Below are 18,332 nucleotides of genomic sequence, written 5' to 3'. Positions count from 1 at the left end.
GCTCACTCGCCTCTCTCACTTTATACAAACACAAATGTATACATTGTGTTTGTGTTTGTATAAAGCGAGAGAAAATTGTATATACAAATACAAATACATATATTTTCGTCCTATACACTTATGATTATACAAATACGATCTTCCCCTGCCCAATTTTCTTTTGTCTTTCTCGCTTTATATAAACACAGATTATACAATTGATCTTTTGTATATGTATACCAAAGCAGTTTTGTATATGTATAGCTAAATTATATAACTGTTTTTTTTTGTATATGTATAGCGAAAAATACATATTTATGTTTGCTATGAAGCGCAATTATGCAAACTATAGTTATAACATACAAATATGATTTTTATGTTTGTTACATGTGAAAGTTGCTCATTATATTATGACTTATTTTAGACCATAAAAATTTCTCTAAAAAGTGTCACAAAAAATTAAAAAATGACAAATAAAGTCCCCACTAAATTGGCGAAAAGCCATTGACAGATCGAAACGTGTCAGTCAGCTATTTGTTGAACGATCTCAAAATTTTGAAAAAAAACATTTTCTTCAATGAAAAACCGCTTCTGAAAGTCCGAGGATATTCTCAAAAACCCACTTTCTCAATTACGGAACTTAGCATACTCGCCCTGCTGTTGTCCCAACATCTGTCCCTAAATGGCAAATCCGTAAATACAGCGAATCTTAAACCCGTACTATTAGTCGTTAACGCAGTTGTATTGATATTTCTAGACAGGTGTCAGCGAGTGAGGCTATTTATTCAGTACTCGCGCGAGTAGGGGAGGTAAAATATCTGGTAAGTGGTTTAGTGAACAAAACAAGCTGCTGGTTTCTCTCTAAATACCACCATAGCTTAAGCTTTCCATTTTAAAGCTTTAATTAACAGATTATTTTTTTCACTAAACCAGTATTTTCTCTTCTCTTCTCTCTCTCTGTAGAATCAGTCTACTATCAAAATCTCTCAAATTAGTAAGTTTTTCTTTTAATTTTTGTCTTTTTTTTCTCAAATTCATATGTATTATTTCCATTTTTGTGGTTATTGATTGTTCATAAAACTTTCTAATTTTAATTATTGATGATTAGTACTAGTACTACTCTAATTTGTTCATATTCAAGAATTATTTTCAAGTTCTTGATTCATTTTAATTTTAGCTCTTTGTAATCCCTTTTGATTTGATCTAGCAAAGGAGAGAAGCAAAGTCAAAAACCCTAAACATAATTATTATTATTTTTTTAATGGAAACTCCACCAAATCTTATTAATTTTTGCTCAAAATTAATAAGCTATATATTATTCTTTGCTTTGATATATTCATTCTCCTTTTCTTTTATCAATTTTCTATTTTAATTGGATTTGTAAAATCAACTATGGATGTATTTTAATCTTGTATTTGGCTTGATAGTTCATAATGTTTACTAATTTTCGCACGAGATTATTTTCTTGTGATGGTTTTCATTAATGAAAATTATACTGTTATTGTTATAGTAGCATTTAATCAAGAAGAGATGGGTCGAGGAAAAATAGTGATACAAAGAATTGATAATACAACAAGCAGGCAAGTTACTTTCTCGAAGAGAAGAAATGGACTTCTCAAAAAGGCTAAAGAGCTTGCAATTCTTTGCGATGCTCAAGTTGGACTCATTGTTTTCTCAAGCACCGGAAAACTCTATGAATTTGCCAACAACAGGTTTACTTATTCATTTCCAACATACTTCCTCTTTTGAGTATTTCATTTTAAATTTTATTACTATTATTTTTGGTTAAAATATTGCCAACTTGGTACCTTTCCATTTAAAATTATACCAAAGTTTGATTTGTACTTTGTACCGTGGTCCTGCATCAAGGATTCCACGTGCATATTTGTAAGTGCATCCTACGATAATCGATCTAAAACTCAAATATTACATCCAACTTAATTTATTGTTTGCCAGCAGTATATATTTTGATTGATTATCATACATATATGCACGAAACTGGTGTTGAAAATTAGACGGGAGGAACAACATGCATGTAGTATTAATCGAATAAGAAAATTTACGAGCTATAATAAGTTGTGAAAATTCTACCTTGTATAAGTATAATTGTAGATACAGTAGCGAATATATACTGAGGCACGTAAATTCATGATCTCTTTTTGAAAGTAGATATTGATATATATATTTTTAAAAATTAGTCTAATATAATATTATCAGTCGATACTCATACTATAAAAAAGCTAAGTGGTGCACTTGGTTAGATGTTATGCTCTTTACCTAGGACTAAATTTTTATTTTTATTTTAAAAAAATGTGGGTAGGGAAGGAGCAAGGGATTACGATATGAGGAATAGAACTCTCACCAATAAGGTGGGAGTTCAGGTAATCAATATGAGCTACTAAGATTCCCCTAGGACTAAGAATCAATTCCCGCTTAATACAAAAAAAAAATTCCGTTTTAAGTGGTGCACTCATGATCTAGAAATCTTATATTCGCCTCTGCATAGATATATACATCAATGAATATATACTTACTACAAACAAAAGTTTTTTCTAACGCAAATCAATATGAAATTTGTGTTATAAAACATAATTTTCACTTAAGACTGGAAAAGCATGATAGGAAACAAATTCCATACTTCATATTTTTTCTGTGTGAAAACACTATTATTTTTTCTTTTTTTCACTGATTGTATCAAAATATCGTTGAGAATATCCACTTAATGTTTCACTGAAATTTTTTAATGGAAAAATAGTGATATACAAACATGTTATATAAAGAGATTTCCATAGATAATACTTTTACGACAGTACCTTTCTACATAACCCAGCTTCTTTAGACGCATGCATGATCAAATATCTTATTTTTTGTGCGTGACTTTGTTTATGTGTATATTTTGCTTCAATTTGCCCAAATAGAATTCTGTTTGATGGAACAATACGAAATACAACTGACTATATGCGCGAATTGCGATGCATTTTAGCTAGTGAAACACTTTTATTTTTCAAGTTATTAATCTTACTTATATTAAAGACAATAGGCACCGATAATTATCTTTTGAGTGACTGAATAGTGTAACTTTTTAATTGATAATGTTAATGTATAGAATTTTAGATGTTGACACAGTTATATTTTTCGTATTGTTATCAGCATGAGGTCTACAATTGATAGATACAACAAGATAAAGGAGGAGAATAATAACATGAATCCCATGTCAGAGGTCAAGGTAACCTGATTTTTGTTTCCACAAAGTGTATGTTAATACCTTTTGGATGTCCTTGTATATATATATGGATAATATGTTCTTTTTATTTATGCTATTCTAAAACCCTTTTAATTACATGAACTTGTATATCCAATGTGGGATATGTATTTTTTCTTATAATCTATGATATCTTATCAATTTATGTACATCACAACTAATAAGTGTACGGAGTTATAACTCATTAATATAATGTTCGAGTAGATATTTATCTCAAACTAAGTAGGTGTTTGGATATGAATTAAATGATATTTTGATGAAACATAGTTTTGAAATTAAGCTTAAAAAAGGGTTATTTGAAAGTTGATGTTATATTTGAACATGAAAGCATATTAGTAATTCTGTTAGGAGTCAAAACTTGAAAAACTCCTAACATCTATTTTTCAAATTTTTATAATTAATTAATGGTGAAATATTGAGCTAATTTGATAAACAAATGCTCATTTGAAATAATTTCCAAAAAAGTATTGCAAATTTTAAAACTAAAATCTATGGCTAAAGTCGACTGATCATATTTTTATGTAATCTTGAAAAAATGGGGGACTGCATGCTCTCATGTAACTTTACAGTACTTTTACTCGATAAGTGTATTGATTATACTGTAGTTGATTGGTTCTTAATTCTTATATTCATGTCAAAAGATTGAGTGTTACTTGATTTTATTAAGATTAAAATGTTTGAAATAAAATGAATATCTGAATAATTAAGATATCGGTAGATTTTAATACCAAATCACAATATATAACTGTTTATTTTTCTTATGCATAAATTATTTATTGGTAAGCATAATAAATGTACAATTCAACAGAATAAGTAATTAACTATAAAATGCTATAAATTTAATAAAAAAAGATTGTTACATTTATGTTCCTGGTAATGATGTAAATGGTTTGTAGTCGTTGCGGATATTAGTGACTAGTAATGATGACAATGGTTGATGTTATAGTTTTCATTATGATCTTTATCATCATAATTTTTCCAGACAATTTTTCTATTCTATTTGGGTTTATAAATTTCTCTATCAATTCCTTACCAATAAGTTTCCAACATTTTATCCTTAATTGACTTAGGAGTTGTTCTCGAATTGTTGACATGATGGTAACAGTTCATGGTGATAGTTGTGATTGTTAGTAGTTGGTGGTGTTGATAGTGATGGCTAAAGAATATGTGGTGGTTGACAATATATTGGTGGTTAGCTAACAGTGGTGTAGCTGGTGCTAGTTATGGTAGTGGAGGTGGTTAGTAATAAAAATTGGTCGCAATAGTGGCATGTTGATAGTAGTAGTGGTGGCGGCAACAATAACGGTGATAGGGGCAGTGAATATAATTATAATGATACATGTGGTAAGTGTGGTAGCAACTGACAATAATAATAGTGGTTACCAGTAGTTGTGATGACAGAGACGGTTAGTGATTGACAACGACATTGATAGTTAACAATGATGATGATGACAAAGGTGGTTACTAGTGATTGAGGATAGAGTAATGGTGCAAAGTATCCACACAAAAATGTCTCATAGTGATATTTAAACTTTACTATTAAACATCTTAATGATTAAAATATATTTCCACCAAGTGTTAAAATTTCAATATAGACAAGCGCACTTAACAACCTAAGCTCTGAAGGCTTCAAATTGAGACGAAGTGAAAACAAATGAGAGCTTACTCACACAGCGTGTATATTTTTCTTTATACAATTTTTTGTCATGTAACTTACTACTTGGTAATTTTTATCACTTAACTTACCATTATGTATTCTCACATCAATTTGTCACCAAATGCTCCCCCAACCCCAGTTAATTGACTTCCATATTTATGCTAACACCAAGAGCAAGTATCTTTTCCTCAAAGGCAGCCACTATATTGCTTCTAATAATAAGAAATGGACTTTAGAATTGAATGCGCTCACTGGGAAAGGCCCTGTCAACCAAGTATCAAAAAGAAAGAAGAGAACTTCATATTTTGGTAACTCTCTAGGAGTCATCTTTATTTGACAGGGACGAAAACTACCACTCAGTCAATGACAAGAAAAAAGTAGCAATTGTGTTTAAAATGGTTGAGTTTGTAAGCAACCTGCTATCTATCGACTGCTTCACCTAGCTATTCTATTATGGCCAGCTTGGAGACATCAGAGTAAGACCACCATCTCTATCCAGGTACGATCTCATTGTATGTTCCTTTCAAGGTAGGACTTAAAAAAAGGGTTTGGAATTGAGAAAATACAAAGACAAAAATCTAAATACAAATGGAGAATCAATTTATCCCACACTTGGACCATGGAAGAAGAGAAGTGAATAATCGCTCTTGGTCTTCACACATGTCCATATAGCTTTCCTCAAGAACAACATAAGGTTTTTTAAGCAGGTTTTTCCAGCAAAGCCCCAATTAAAGGCTTTCATTGGGATTTAGGGATGGTCAGGAAAGTTCTCATGATGATCAAGGTTATTCTTGGCCCAAACTACTCGTGTATTATGCTATCAGCTTCTTTTCATTCCTTTGATCTCTAGTTCACCCATCTTTATCATGGCTCACGGCAGTCTTGCAGCAACAAGTCTCAAACGAACAGGATACATGTAATGTCAATTTCATACATGCAAGTAAAGAGTGCAATCGCAGTAGCATTCATCTAAAGTAGCTGCTCTTTTTGGAACCATCCTTAGCCCCATCAAATCCTTTAGCTAACCTTACCCTACTTCATTGTGTTCTTCCTTTTGTGCCAAGAGTGGACAGGAAATATCAACGGAACACCTGCCATTGGACAATGCCCTACACCGGGTTTTAGTTTGTATACACCAGATTTGTCAATTCCTCGAAACTTACGGTTGGTATATATCTCCTTGACATGAATATGAGAGTGATTAATTCCTAGAAGAAACAAACACAACACTAGAGTTGTTAGAAACGTTAATAATATATAGCTTTTGAAAAGATACACTAAATGTAAATAAGGAAGTTAATTGAGAAAGGATAAAGAGAACATTGGCTTGTGTGTCTTTGTGATCTTTCCTGACTAGGCGAGGAGGGGAAATTTCCTACACTTTGTTGATGTGATGGATGTTATTGCTGCCTTATCTGCTGCATTTTTCCTCTCTACTTGCTTGGGAATTTAATAAAAAGCTACCCTTGATAAGACGTTCACATGCTTATGGTGGTGTGCAGTGCTACCCTGTAATGGGAGCTTCATGTGTTGGTTGATACTCTTTTCTCTTCTACTTACTTCCCTACTTTTGTTCTCATACTGCCTCTCATGTATCTCCTTCCTCCCATGGTTCTGCTATCTTCAGGTTATTTTCCTTTGCTGTTTTATTCATGCTTATTTACTGTTAGTTGTTTCCTGGTGTCTTTATATCCCTAACTCACCGCCTATCTTGTTGTCCCATTTTTTCCTGTCCCCCTTACTACTCATTGTCAGGTTCTTAAACTTGGTCAAGGCGATAGCCTTATTCTTCCAAGTTGGTCGCTTAGAGCGGTCATCTATAGTTATCATAGACTGTTAACCTTCTACTGAAACATATCTCACACACTCATTACAAATTAGAAAACATGTTTTATGAAGTTTTTCCAATCCCTCATTGTCAATCAGTAGTACAGAGCTATACATGTCAACTCTTCCGCCTGATAGAATACTAATCCATCTGCTTAATGTACCACTTAACTTATCAGATATTTGATTCAGGTCATCATCTCCAGAGAGTTACAGATGCTGGTTGATGGAGCCTCTGTTGTTTCAACAAACTATACATAAGAAATACCCCCCCCCCCCAATCAAACAGATGCACACTGGAAAACTGATATTCTAAGAATCTTAAGGACAAGAACTGGTACGGGTACTCAATCTAGTTTTTTCCGCAGTTCATACTACACTAGCTTTGAGAACAAAAGTTCTGGTGCCGTCATTCAGTCATGATGGCTGAAATGAAGTTATTGGAAAATAAGGTGGTTATAAAAACCAGTAATGCTCACCTTTACAATTTAATTGTACTCCACCACATGCATCGACTAGAGAATATAACCTAATGGAATCTGCCTGCAAGGTGAGATAATTTGGTGGGCAAGCAGAAAAAGTAATACCATCATTTTGCCATGATAAGCCTGAGTTTAGAATCTGATTATCTCACATAAGCTAAATCCATAATCTAGTTGACCAACAAAGCCTTAATTTCAAATCAGTTGACTTCTGCTATCAGAATCCTATATATCCATTGCGCTCAGAGTCTGAGACCAGGATCTAATGTCTCTTTTAAATTGCATTTATAGAAGAATGAAATGACAATAGACATCTGCAATGCTGGGGAGAAGGTCCGGATGAGAATATTTTAGCAAAAATCCATCAAAGGATAGTTTGTTAGTCTATCAAAGAATGCCTTGAGTGGATTGAAGGATGTCTCAACCCCAGCTAACTCGATATAGGATCTACTATCAGAGGTGTAAGTAATACATACTATCATAGGGGTAAGATTAAAATCTAAGAGATCCAAAATTACAAAAAAAAACCCCCCCCCCCCCAATCAAACAGATGCACACTGGAAAACTGATATTCTAAGAATCTTAAGGACAAGAACTGGTACGGGTACTCAATCTAGTTTTTTCCGCAGTTCATACTACACTAGCTTTGAGAACAAAAGTTCTGGTGCCGTCATTCAGTCATGATGGCTGAAATGAAGTTATTGGAAAATAAGGTGGTTATAAAAACCAGTAATGCTCACCTTTACAATTTAATTGTACTCCACCACATGCATCGACTAGAGAATATAACCTAATGGAATCTGCCTGCAAGGTGAGATAATTTGGTGGGCAAGCAGAAAAAGTAATACCATCATTTTGCCATGATAAGCCTGAGTTTAGAATCTGATTATCTCACATAAGCTAAATCCATAATCTAGTTGACCAACAAAGCCTTAATTTCAAATCAGTTGACTTCTGCTATCAGAATCCTATATATCCATTGCGCTCAGAGTCTGAGACCAGGATCTAATGTCTCTTTTAAATTGCATTTATAGAAGAATGAAATGACAATAGACATCTGCAATGCTGGGGAGAAGGTCCGGATGAGAATATTTTAGCAAAAATCCATCAAAGGATAGTTTGTTAGTCTATCAAAGAATGCCTTGAGTGGATTGAAGGATGTCTCAACCCCAGCTAACTCGATATAGGATCTACTATCAGAGGTGTAAGTAATACATACTATCATAGGGGTAAGATTAAAATCTAAGAGATCCAAAATGTCTACAGTCCTGACATACAACGATGCAGAGAAAGTTGCGGGATAAGAGATTATTTCTACAACCAGGCTAGCAATCGTACAACAAAGGCTTCTTTCTCCCTGAAGACTAGGGTCCACTTGGTACAAAGATTGTGCAGATGATATTCTAGACTAGATTAGATAACCCAATCCAGGAAGGAGAAGACTATTCATTAGGCCAGTAGTCACATGGGACAAGTGGAAAGTACTCCTAGTATGCAAATATAAGAAGGGAAAATCCCCTCACATTATATATGCTCCATTGCTCACTTTCCACATTGTTATTCCTAGGGCGTCAATACTCCTAATTTCCAGTAATAGTCACAGATCCCCAAAATAGGTTGCCTGTTGAAACTACAAAGATCCCAAATGTCTAAGGTACTGAGAGAACAAGGATTCAAATGTAAATTTTGTAAGAAGCTAGTTTTTAATCCATGTTAAGCAATTGTAAGTTGTAACAAAGGTTCCTTTCTTGCTTCTTGAAGATTAGAAGCCATTTCTTACAGACAGTTCACCTTATAAGATTTATCTCCCCTGGAACACTCCAACTTCTAAGCCTCTTCTCTGTACACTTGTACTATAGTTGATGTCTTCTAAAATTGGAATGAGTTACTTGAAGACGTGCACCTGACTGCATTTCCAAAACACACTCTTATCTCATTCAACTTTAAAGTTGATAGGTACATGAAAATCACCCCACACTTTCATTAGTTTCTTCACGATAGGACATCATAATTTCGTTCGTTTCAAATTGAGATTACTGATCAAGATCCGATTTTTTAAAATGTGTTTGCTTATAAACATCCAAAGTTACACAAGTGTGAATCATAGATGGGTTTGAATAAATCAAAACAGGTATAATAAAGGATTTATATACTTGACCTCAACTATTAAAGTGGTGCTCGTCATTTCAAAGTACTTTTTTATGATAACCGTGATATACGGATCAACTTGCACGCACCTCAACTAATTTCATGGGGTACCTGCTAGCACAAGTACAAATAACTCTATTCACCAAAACTTGAACAAATGAAAAAAAAAATCACCTGGTGTTTTTGCCTCCGCTTCCCACTACATTGACCAGTAGGTTTCACCCTTTGATGATTTTCTTGAATAGTTGAATTTATCATGGGCTGTAATAATCACCAAGCACTATTCATGGAAAATAGTTGAATTAATAAGCATTCTATTTATTTCATCCTATCATCCTATAATCTAGCACTCACAAAGAAAGGGACAGAGGCATTGTGCTGGGAGATTCGGAGCACGTGAGTCGCAACTTGGGGTATTGTAGGTGCATAAATTTGGAGGAGGTTAAGAGTGCTATTCGTAGGATGCACAAGGGGAAGAGCAATCGGGCCAGATGAGATCTCTGTGGAATTTTGGAAGAGTGCGGGCAAGGCAAGTTTGGAGTGACTAACTAGGTTGTTTAATGTCATTCTTAAGACAGCCAAAATGACCGAAGAATGGAGGTGGAGTACAATGATTCAAGAGAGGTAGAGGTAGGTCGAAGAAACATTGGGGAGATGTGATTAGACAAGACATGGCACAACTTCATTTACTAGAGGACATGGCCTTAGATAGGAGGCAATGGAGGACACGGATTATGGTAGAAAGCGAGTAGGTATTTGAGCGTTGTCTCACTTATTATTCCATACTAGTAGTCGTAGTATTACTCTTATAGTTTTTTGTTCTTCGATTTCTGTTCCGATATGTTGTTTCTTGTACTTCGATTATAGTATTATTATATTGTAGTTATTGTTCCTTTTTCCCGGAATGTTGTCATGCTATTTTTAGTATTTTGTCGTGGGTTCTTCACTTGTATTATTTCTTTTCCTGAACTGCTTGCTTATCCTTGAAATGAGGGTCTATCAAAAACACCCTCTCTACCTCCAAACTCCAAAGGTAGGGGGTTAAGGTCTGCGTATATACTGCCTTCCCCAAACCCCACTTGTGGATTACACTGGGTATGTTGTTTTGGTTGTTGTATTATCCTAATCTAGCACTCGTCAACTTAAATTAGTAATAACAAACTTCGTTCTACTTTTTCTCTTGTTTTTTTGGCTAGTTTTGGCAAAGGGAAGTAGCAAGTCTGAGGCAGCAGCTGCATTACTTGCAAGAAAATCACAGGTATATCTTCTACATGCCTTGATGCCATAGGATCTTTTGTTGTATAAGCTACAGATTAAGCAGTATGATGCCTTTACACACTACAGGGTGAGCATTTGATACCTTTTAATTTTTTGAATTATGTGAATCACCTTATCTAAAGGGTAAACTATTTTAGTGGAGATATTTTTTAATTATCTTTTAGCACGAGCCTCTCCCACTGTCAAGAATGACCCTTCCCTACTTTGCTCCTCTTGATGATTCAAACCCTGACCTCAATTTTGGAGGTTGATAAGCTGCTTAACTTAGATCCCAAGGACAACTTTGTGAATCATTACACATTTTTGCAAAGACAAAACTTTAGCTACACTCATAATTGAGGAAGTAACTATTGCCACACAAAAAGTATGTAAGTTGGAAATATTTTGTGATCTAGCAGGCATCTCTATAAGGTGTAAAGTTCCTTGGACACTTGGAGAGGTTGGAGTAGTACAATTATTTAGAATATTTTACTTGGTAGTTGGAATTTTATTTTATTTTTATGACAAGGGAAACCCGCAGCCGCTACCCTTTGGGTGCGCACGGGGTAAAAACCCCGCTCCTATGCAATAGCTCGCAAACCACATAGGAGAGGTAACCCGCACTAGGCAAGCCCGGTGCGACGAGCTCGACCCAGAAGGCAAACCCCTTGCTTTCGCTGGCAGGGGGTTTCGAACTTGAGACCTCCAACATGGAAGTCCCAACCCCAAACCACTGGGCCACCCTGAAGGGTACTTGGTAGTTGGAAATACAAAATGTATTCTACTGTACAACTCTACTGGCAAATGTGGAAGAAACAGAAAAAGAAAAAAAAAAGATTTGAGTATGATAAAAGCCAAAATATATAGCATTGTTGATTCCATTTGACCTATTATCTATCCTTTGAAAATGCAAGACATCCCATTTAATCACCTCTTTCACTTTCACTTTTTTTCCTTGACTTACCTCAAACAAATAAAAGCCATCTTGAGGTACTAACTGTAATCCGAGGCACACATATGAGAAGACAAAAGGCATTTAAGGGGGTTCTTCTTTACTGTTGAAACAGTTCCTTGTGGTTTCTCAAAGTTTCTTTTGTTAGTTTTTATGGTTCGGGGAAAATAAACAATTGGAAAACAGAACCCCAACAAAGATGCTCCAAATTCATGTTGTTCTAAGGTTCAATCTTCTCAAGCATAATTGTAATTCAGGGTTTCTGGTAAAAGACTTATGGTGCAAGGCAATAAAGGCTGTGAAAACAGAACAACATAAAGATGCCATGATTATTGATTTTGGAGGACATAAGATGCACTCCTATATAGCAATTTATGGACATACAAAATTTATAAGTGCACAAAAGAATTCTGAACAGAGAAATAATTTTCTACTGCTTGGTTGCTAGTGATTGATTGTTAGTAATAAGAACCACTGCACCAATAAATTATAAATGTAGATGCAAAAAGATTAAATAAAAAGGCAAAGACTAGTCAAACTCAAATATCATATAAATTAATTCAATTAAGAAAGAACTTGGAAAAATTCTGAATATAAAAACTTACAAATCCAAGAATTACTTAGGAAATGACACCCAAGATTTGAAATTGCAATGTTTTCTTCCATGTGTTACTGTGAATAACTCCAAGAAAAGAGAAGAATAATTATTGAAAATATGAAGATGAACATCTCCTTTTACTTTGCTACAGGGCATGATTCGAAGTTGTAAGCATGCTTAACATGCAATTATAAAGTCACTATAAATCGTGTAAATTTCATTGTCATAGATCAAGCTTAGTAAACTGAAGGGAGAAATAATTTAACTAACACCTTTTTTATGAACCACAGGCAGCTTTTGGGTCAAGAACTTTCTGGACTCAACACCAAAGATCTAACAAATCTGGAAAACCAAATTGAAATGAGTTTGAAAGGCGTTCGAAAGCAAAAGGTAAAATCTACACATTTAAATTCTTCTGTGTTCATGAAACTTATGCTAATATCAAGTCAACGATCTCTCCCAAAAGTATTACTCCTTTTTTTATTATAAGGATCCTAAATGTATTACTCTTTTCTTGCAGGAGCAGATTCTGACGGATGAAATCAGAGAACTAAATCAGAAGGTCTTACCAGAAAAACTATAACAACTTCCATATGTCTTTAATCTTTGCACCAAGATGATTAATATTGCTTCTACAGGGCAATCTTATTCATCAAGAAAATATAGAACTCTATAAAAAGGTAAACCTTATTCGACAAGAGTACACAGAATTGCAGAAGGTACTAATTTAGAGAGTATTCTCCAACTGTTGTTTGAGTATGCAGTATGCACCACAAAAATGTGATTTTACATTAAACTTTTACCACACGCATAGATGTCCTTGACCTTGATCTAAGGAAAACTTATCTATTCAGATTTCTGAGCAAGGATATGAAAGTGCACCAAATGGGGGTGTGCAGGCCACACATACAATCAGCAATGGATATGACCTACATGCACCAATCAATCTCCAGCTAAGCCAGCCACAAACACAAAAGAATGGAACATCAACAAGTGTCATGCAACTTGGGTAAATTCCTATCAGAATAATTAGTCATGCTTCAAACTCTCGCTTCTCCCCCACTCCCATAATTTGATCCCTCCCTCAGAGGGCAATAGAGAAAACGTGACATTAACTCCACCACTATTACTTTTTAAACAGGCTACAACTGCACTACACAGAAGACTGATAGCTCTCTGTTTTCTCAACTAGACCTACATCTAAAAGACACTTCTATGAATCCCATTCTTGATCAAGCTAGAAGGAAAAAGTTCATCAAGCCTGAGGAGACTATGCTCTGCTGATATGTTGGAGAGTTTTATGATTGATGTGAACATGCAGAAGTTATCTATGTAAAGTAATTTAACTTAAACTAAGAATAAAAACATGAGGATTATCACTTGTGACTTGTCAAGGTTTGCTTCAGTATTATATGTGTTGAATGAAAATGGTTGTACATTAATACCTGTGATTGGTGCCCATCCAGGATGACTCAAATAAGACTTGGTTTCATGGAACTGTACAAGGCTGCATCAAACTCGGAAGAAATTTTATTTGAGTTCCATGGCTTAATTTCCCGTTTCTGCTCAAGAGCCCCTTTAAAAGAATGACTCCAGAAATTTGAACTCAATATTGTAAGATTCTCAGGTTTTTTGTGAGAATGCTCATCTTATAGACTAAGAAGGCTTCCATACACTCTCTTTTTCTGAATGCTTCAAGATACTAGTAATGCACTATCCTGCAAACTATAACATAAAGGTTACACAACTACAACATATTGCCAAAATTCGATCAGTGAACCAAACGATGCTGTCAAACCAATCGAAATAGGAAAAAATAAATGCTGAAAATGCAAAATCTGACCGGATAAAGTTTAACATTAGGATCATTTTATAAGTATTCATGAGCATGTTTCTATTGTTATAAGGACCGACAACTCCTACATGCAATGCATCAAAATCACCCACAATTAAGCACGTGAAACATTAAGAGCCGCCGAAACCCTGTGAAAACGGGAAGTTGGACAAGATATACTAATTCATCAGACACCTCTTTTTGTCAGCCAATTCAAACTAAGAAGAACATTGACTTTTAGCTCCAGACATGAGACTACAATAGGGTCAACTTTCAAAGACCAGAAATTAACTACTCTTAGACAAGTTTACTTTAGTTAACTCAACCTTAAGCCAGGAGGGAAAATTGACTAATCACTACACGGCTATACAAGCAAGTTGCTACATTTGGCTAACTGAATCCTAGGCTGGGAGTTGAGTGCAATTACAGGGAAATTTTTTCAAAGTTTTCAGCTCACCTATGAGGAAGAAAAATAGAAGGAAAAGAAGTCCAGCTGATGTAGTTAGGAAATTCATCTGCAAAGCAAAAGGTAAATCTAAAATGATCAGACAGATCAAATAGATAGCAAAGGATCACCAGCAAATGAGGTTTTGCCTTTTGGGACATCTATACTATATCAGAAGGACCAATAGCAAGAAGGACATCCATACACTAAGGTTGCATATGCTCACAGTACATAATAAAAGCATTGCACGCAACTTATGATAAGAACATATACATGCTCAATGCAATGCATCCAAAAGTATAAAAAGTGGATGTATACGCTTGGAAGCCCAAGTGAGAAGAATTAAGGCACATAAAAATCGGCATCATCCATCACATAAATGAAGTCACCAAAAAGAAAAGCATAACACTCTGAATGTTTCAAAGTTTCAAGATCTAGTGGAATTTCATTCAACGTACTGTGAGCATTTGCAACCTTAAAGTGACAAGTAAAATTTATTATGTACTCAAAAAGTGCTACTTTATCTATAAAAGTATGTTTAACAGCAACCAGCAGCGGTGGTTACATTTGAGGAATAAGGAAAATTGATTTCAGTATAAAACTCTGCATTACTTACAGCATTTTTTTACGTTATAGAACTTTTCTTTACTAATATAATCTCAACATTACTAATGCAGCATTTTAGTTACCTTTTTATCAAAGGTTATGCAAGAGTTTAGTATCACGTGTTTTATAACTAATATTGGCACAACTTTTTCTGAAATTTATATGGAATAAAATAAAATGTGAAACAATAAGAAAACATCACTTCCATTAAAATAAAGGCAAGAAGAACCTTCATTTGAGCATGGGGATTCTATCTCGATGATAGAAGGAACTACTTGAGCACTTGACAAGAAGAAACTTCATTTGCCGGAGCTGGGAATGTTGTGTGTACTTTCAAGTTAACGTTGAAAGATTCACTAGAACGAGTATGCATGGGATATTATGATATGTGATCTGTTTGGTAAATGGGAGATAGTGTTACTAATTCGAGCATTAGGGAAACCAGCAGGGAATCAAAAGCGACAATGCCTTGAGATGGGAGTAATAAAAAAAATCAATGGAAATAAGATAGAAGGATAAAGGAGTCGCGAGCAAGAGAAGTTAGGTTTTCTACCCAACACAGTCTTTTTCAACCCAACATAGCTTTTCAATAAAACCAGTGTATTCCTCGTGATTATACGTTGGATGAACCAAAAATCTCTGCCATTCACTGGACACAAACTACCAGCTGTCATCCTTCCACTGCTCATCCTTTCAATGCTCAGGCAGAGAACCAGTCACGAAGCCCCAACATGATGATGCCCTCGAGATTCATGTTCAAAAAGAGCACACAACAGTGATACAGTGACCTTTTAGTGGACCAACACTCCACTTAAACCACCCAATCTAATCCACATGAAAGAAATCTGGGAACCCATTCAAATTTGAACTTGACAAATATCCACCACTCCAAGAGGCTCAAACTCACAATTATAGGGTTATTTGAAGTACATTTTTAGCCAATTGGTTTTGTTCTTCTCCGCCATAATTACAAAACAAACTTGTTGCACTTTATAGTTGCGTGATATGTTAACCACCTAACTACATCGAGAAAAACTAGCAAAATTTTATCATCGGCCTCCTGACCAACACAATAATCAAGTTTATGAAGGAACCAGATAAATCAAGCAATATCCGCAAGTACTTGCTTCAACATTTGTGGCAGCTTAAAGGTTATCCACTAGTTTTAGACTTTTAGTTGCTTGATATGGTAAAAAATTAAATCACATCAGTAACTATGCAAAGACATGCCCATGATTACAAAAACAACAAAACTATCCCAACTTTCCCCTAGATATAGAATGTGCCTAAACTCATTTGCTTCTAACACTTCTCCTATAAAGAGCATAAAAATTGACAATCCTGAGACTTAGTCGAAGTTCAAGATTGTAGAAGGTTATTTAAAGAAAAGGTGGGATGTTTCAGCTTCTTTAAGTTTCTTTTGGTTCAACATGAATTAGCAAGAGAATCAATAGCCACCGCAGTATCAAGCACGAGAATGCAATGTATTGAAACCACAGCCTAAAATATCTCCTAAGTACATTAAATTTCAAAATCAACAACAACAAAACACAACGTATAATCCCACAAGTGGGGGCTCGGCCTTATCCCTACCTTGTAAAGGTAGAGAGGCTATTCTGGATAGACCCTCGACTCAAGTAAAGCATATCAAGAAAACAAGCATGTGATAAATTTAATAATCAGATTATCTAATAACCTATGTAGTCATACGGAAAGAAAAGAAAAAGCACAACTAATAAAGCTCCATAGCAATTAAGAATCATTAAAAAGCTATTCAAGATAAAGCAGTGAATTTCATGTTAAAAAAAATGGACAAGTAGCTATAAGAACAAAAGAATCAAAACCAATTACTACTTTCTTGATCTATTGAAAAACAACTTGCATCACCAAAAAAATCCCAAGACAGCCCATAAAGAATAAGATTGTTAACATGACATGAATCAAGAAATTCATAAAATCAAGAAAACTGAATGTTCAAGAAAATTCAGAGTTCAAGATTGTAGAAGGTTATTAAAGAAAAGGCGGGATGTTTCAGCTTCTTTAAGTTTCTTTTAGTTCAACATGAATTAGCAAGAGAATCAATAACCACCACAGTATCAAACACAAGAATGCAGTGTATTAAACCACTGCCTAAAATTACAACAAAAAACACCGGATAATCCCACAGGTGGAGTCTCAGCCTTAGCCTTACCCCGCTCAGCTCAAGTAAAACATATCAAGAAAACAAGGGTGCAGTAAATTTCATAATCAGATGATCTAATTACCTATGTAGTCATACGAGAAAAAAAACACAACTAATAAAGCTCCATAGCAATTAAGAATCATTAGAAAACTATTAAAATAAAGCAGTGAGTTTCATATTAAGGAAAACGGACAAGTAGCTATAAGAACAAAAGAATCAATTACTACTACTTTCTTGATCTATTGAAAAACAACTTGCATCACCAAAAAAGATTCCAAGACAGCCCAGAAAGAAGAAGAATTGTTAACATGAAACAAGAAATTGAGAAAACTGAATCAAGAAGAATAAATCAATGGTACGTTAAGAATGCATGTAATTTAGAAGCGTACCTGTCGTCAATGTAGAGGGGAAGAGGAGAGATAGTTGAAGAAAACAGACAGACAAACAAAGAATGTATCCACCATTACACACAGTGATTTGGTAGAACAGAGGGAGGAGGAGAGAGAAGAAAATATCTGGAGGTTCATTGGATTTAAAATATTAATGAAAAGAAGGCTTCCGTATCAAGAAAAAAGACAAGTTTTTATAAGCATATCAACACAGGGGCACTTTTGTCATTGCAACATATTTTTATAGACCCGGCCTCTAGTCATCCGTTCAGATTCTCTTGAAATGCCGATGGCGATGACCGGTTTTTATATTCCTCGCTCATTTTTTCTAATAAAATATTATTATAATCTATTTTTAAATTTTTTGAATGTAATTAAAATACCTCAAATCATAAAATTGAGATAAACAATTAAAATATCACCAAAGCTACAAATATACATTTTCAACACAAGTTGTGTATTTTAATTTCCACATGGCAAATTAGAGCCGTTTGAATTGACTTTAAAAAATTAGTTTTTAAATTAAAAATAAAAGGTCAAACTAAAATAATTTTTAAGTCAAAAAATAAAAAATAAAGGGAGACCTACTTTTGGTTTCTGACTTATTTTTAAGTCATTTTTTACCTTGTCAAACATTTCGTAACTTATTTTAAGCCAATCAAAACACCCTCTTAGTGTACTTAAAATATTATTGTCCCCAAAAAACTGCATTTT

The 18,332-nt window shown here is 34.4% G+C and overlaps 1 protein-coding gene and 1 long non-coding RNA gene across 15 annotated transcripts; one reads left to right on the top strand and one right to left on the bottom strand.

The window, feature by feature from the left end:
• The first annotated feature begins 877 nt into the window (after window positions 1–877).
• On the top strand, window positions 878–13,604 carry LOC102582884 (MADS-box transcription factor 23-like). 6 transcript variants are annotated; one of them, XM_006351643.2, is made up of 9 exons: window positions 878–973; window positions 1,493–1,691; window positions 3,130–3,205; window positions 10,552–10,613; window positions 12,453–12,552; window positions 12,683–12,724; window positions 12,801–12,881; window positions 13,017–13,171; window positions 13,304–13,604. In XM_006351643.2, exons 2-9 carry the CDS (start codon window positions 1,510–1,512, stop codon window positions 13,329–13,331), a joined length of 726 nt encoding a protein of 241 aa, XP_006351705.1. In that variant the 5' UTR covers window positions 878–973; window positions 1,493–1,509; the 3' UTR covers window positions 13,332–13,604. The 6 variants fall into 6 exon arrangements, with proteins under 6 accessions (XP_006351705.1, XP_015166107.1, XP_006351706.1 ...); XM_015310621.1 differs by having other exon boundaries at window positions 1,490–1,691; window positions 12,689–12,724; XM_006351644.2 differs by having other exon boundaries at window positions 1,490–1,691; window positions 12,801–12,842.
• LOC102583868 (uncharacterized) lies at window positions 5,176–17,767 on the bottom strand. Of its 9 annotated transcripts, none has more exons than XR_001473958.1 (7): window positions 15,277–17,612; window positions 14,454–14,511; window positions 13,608–13,887; window positions 12,435–12,504; window positions 12,170–12,236; window positions 9,530–9,635; window positions 5,176–6,106 (listed from the first exon to the last, which is right to left on the bottom strand). It is a non-coding gene; the product is annotated as an uncharacterized lncRNA (long non-coding RNA). The 9 variants fall into 9 exon arrangements; XR_001473963.1 differs by having other exon boundaries at window positions 13,608–13,880; XR_001473956.1 differs by lacking the exons at window positions 14,454–14,511; window positions 15,277–17,612 and adding an exon at window positions 17,619–17,767 and having other exon boundaries at window positions 12,170–12,246.
• Window positions 17,768–18,332: the final 565 nt, after the last annotated feature.

The sequence above is a fragment of the Solanum tuberosum genome, unplaced genomic scaffold, assembly GCF_000226075.1.
Source record: "Solanum tuberosum cultivar DM 1-3 516 R44 unplaced genomic scaffold, SolTub_3.0 scf00136, whole genome shotgun sequence".
In the NCBI taxonomy this organism is placed as follows: domain Eukaryota; kingdom Viridiplantae; phylum Streptophyta; class Magnoliopsida; order Solanales; family Solanaceae; genus Solanum; species Solanum tuberosum.
The sequence above is the reverse complement of the archived record's forward strand: the minus strand, read 5'-3'. Positions and strand labels throughout refer to the sequence as shown.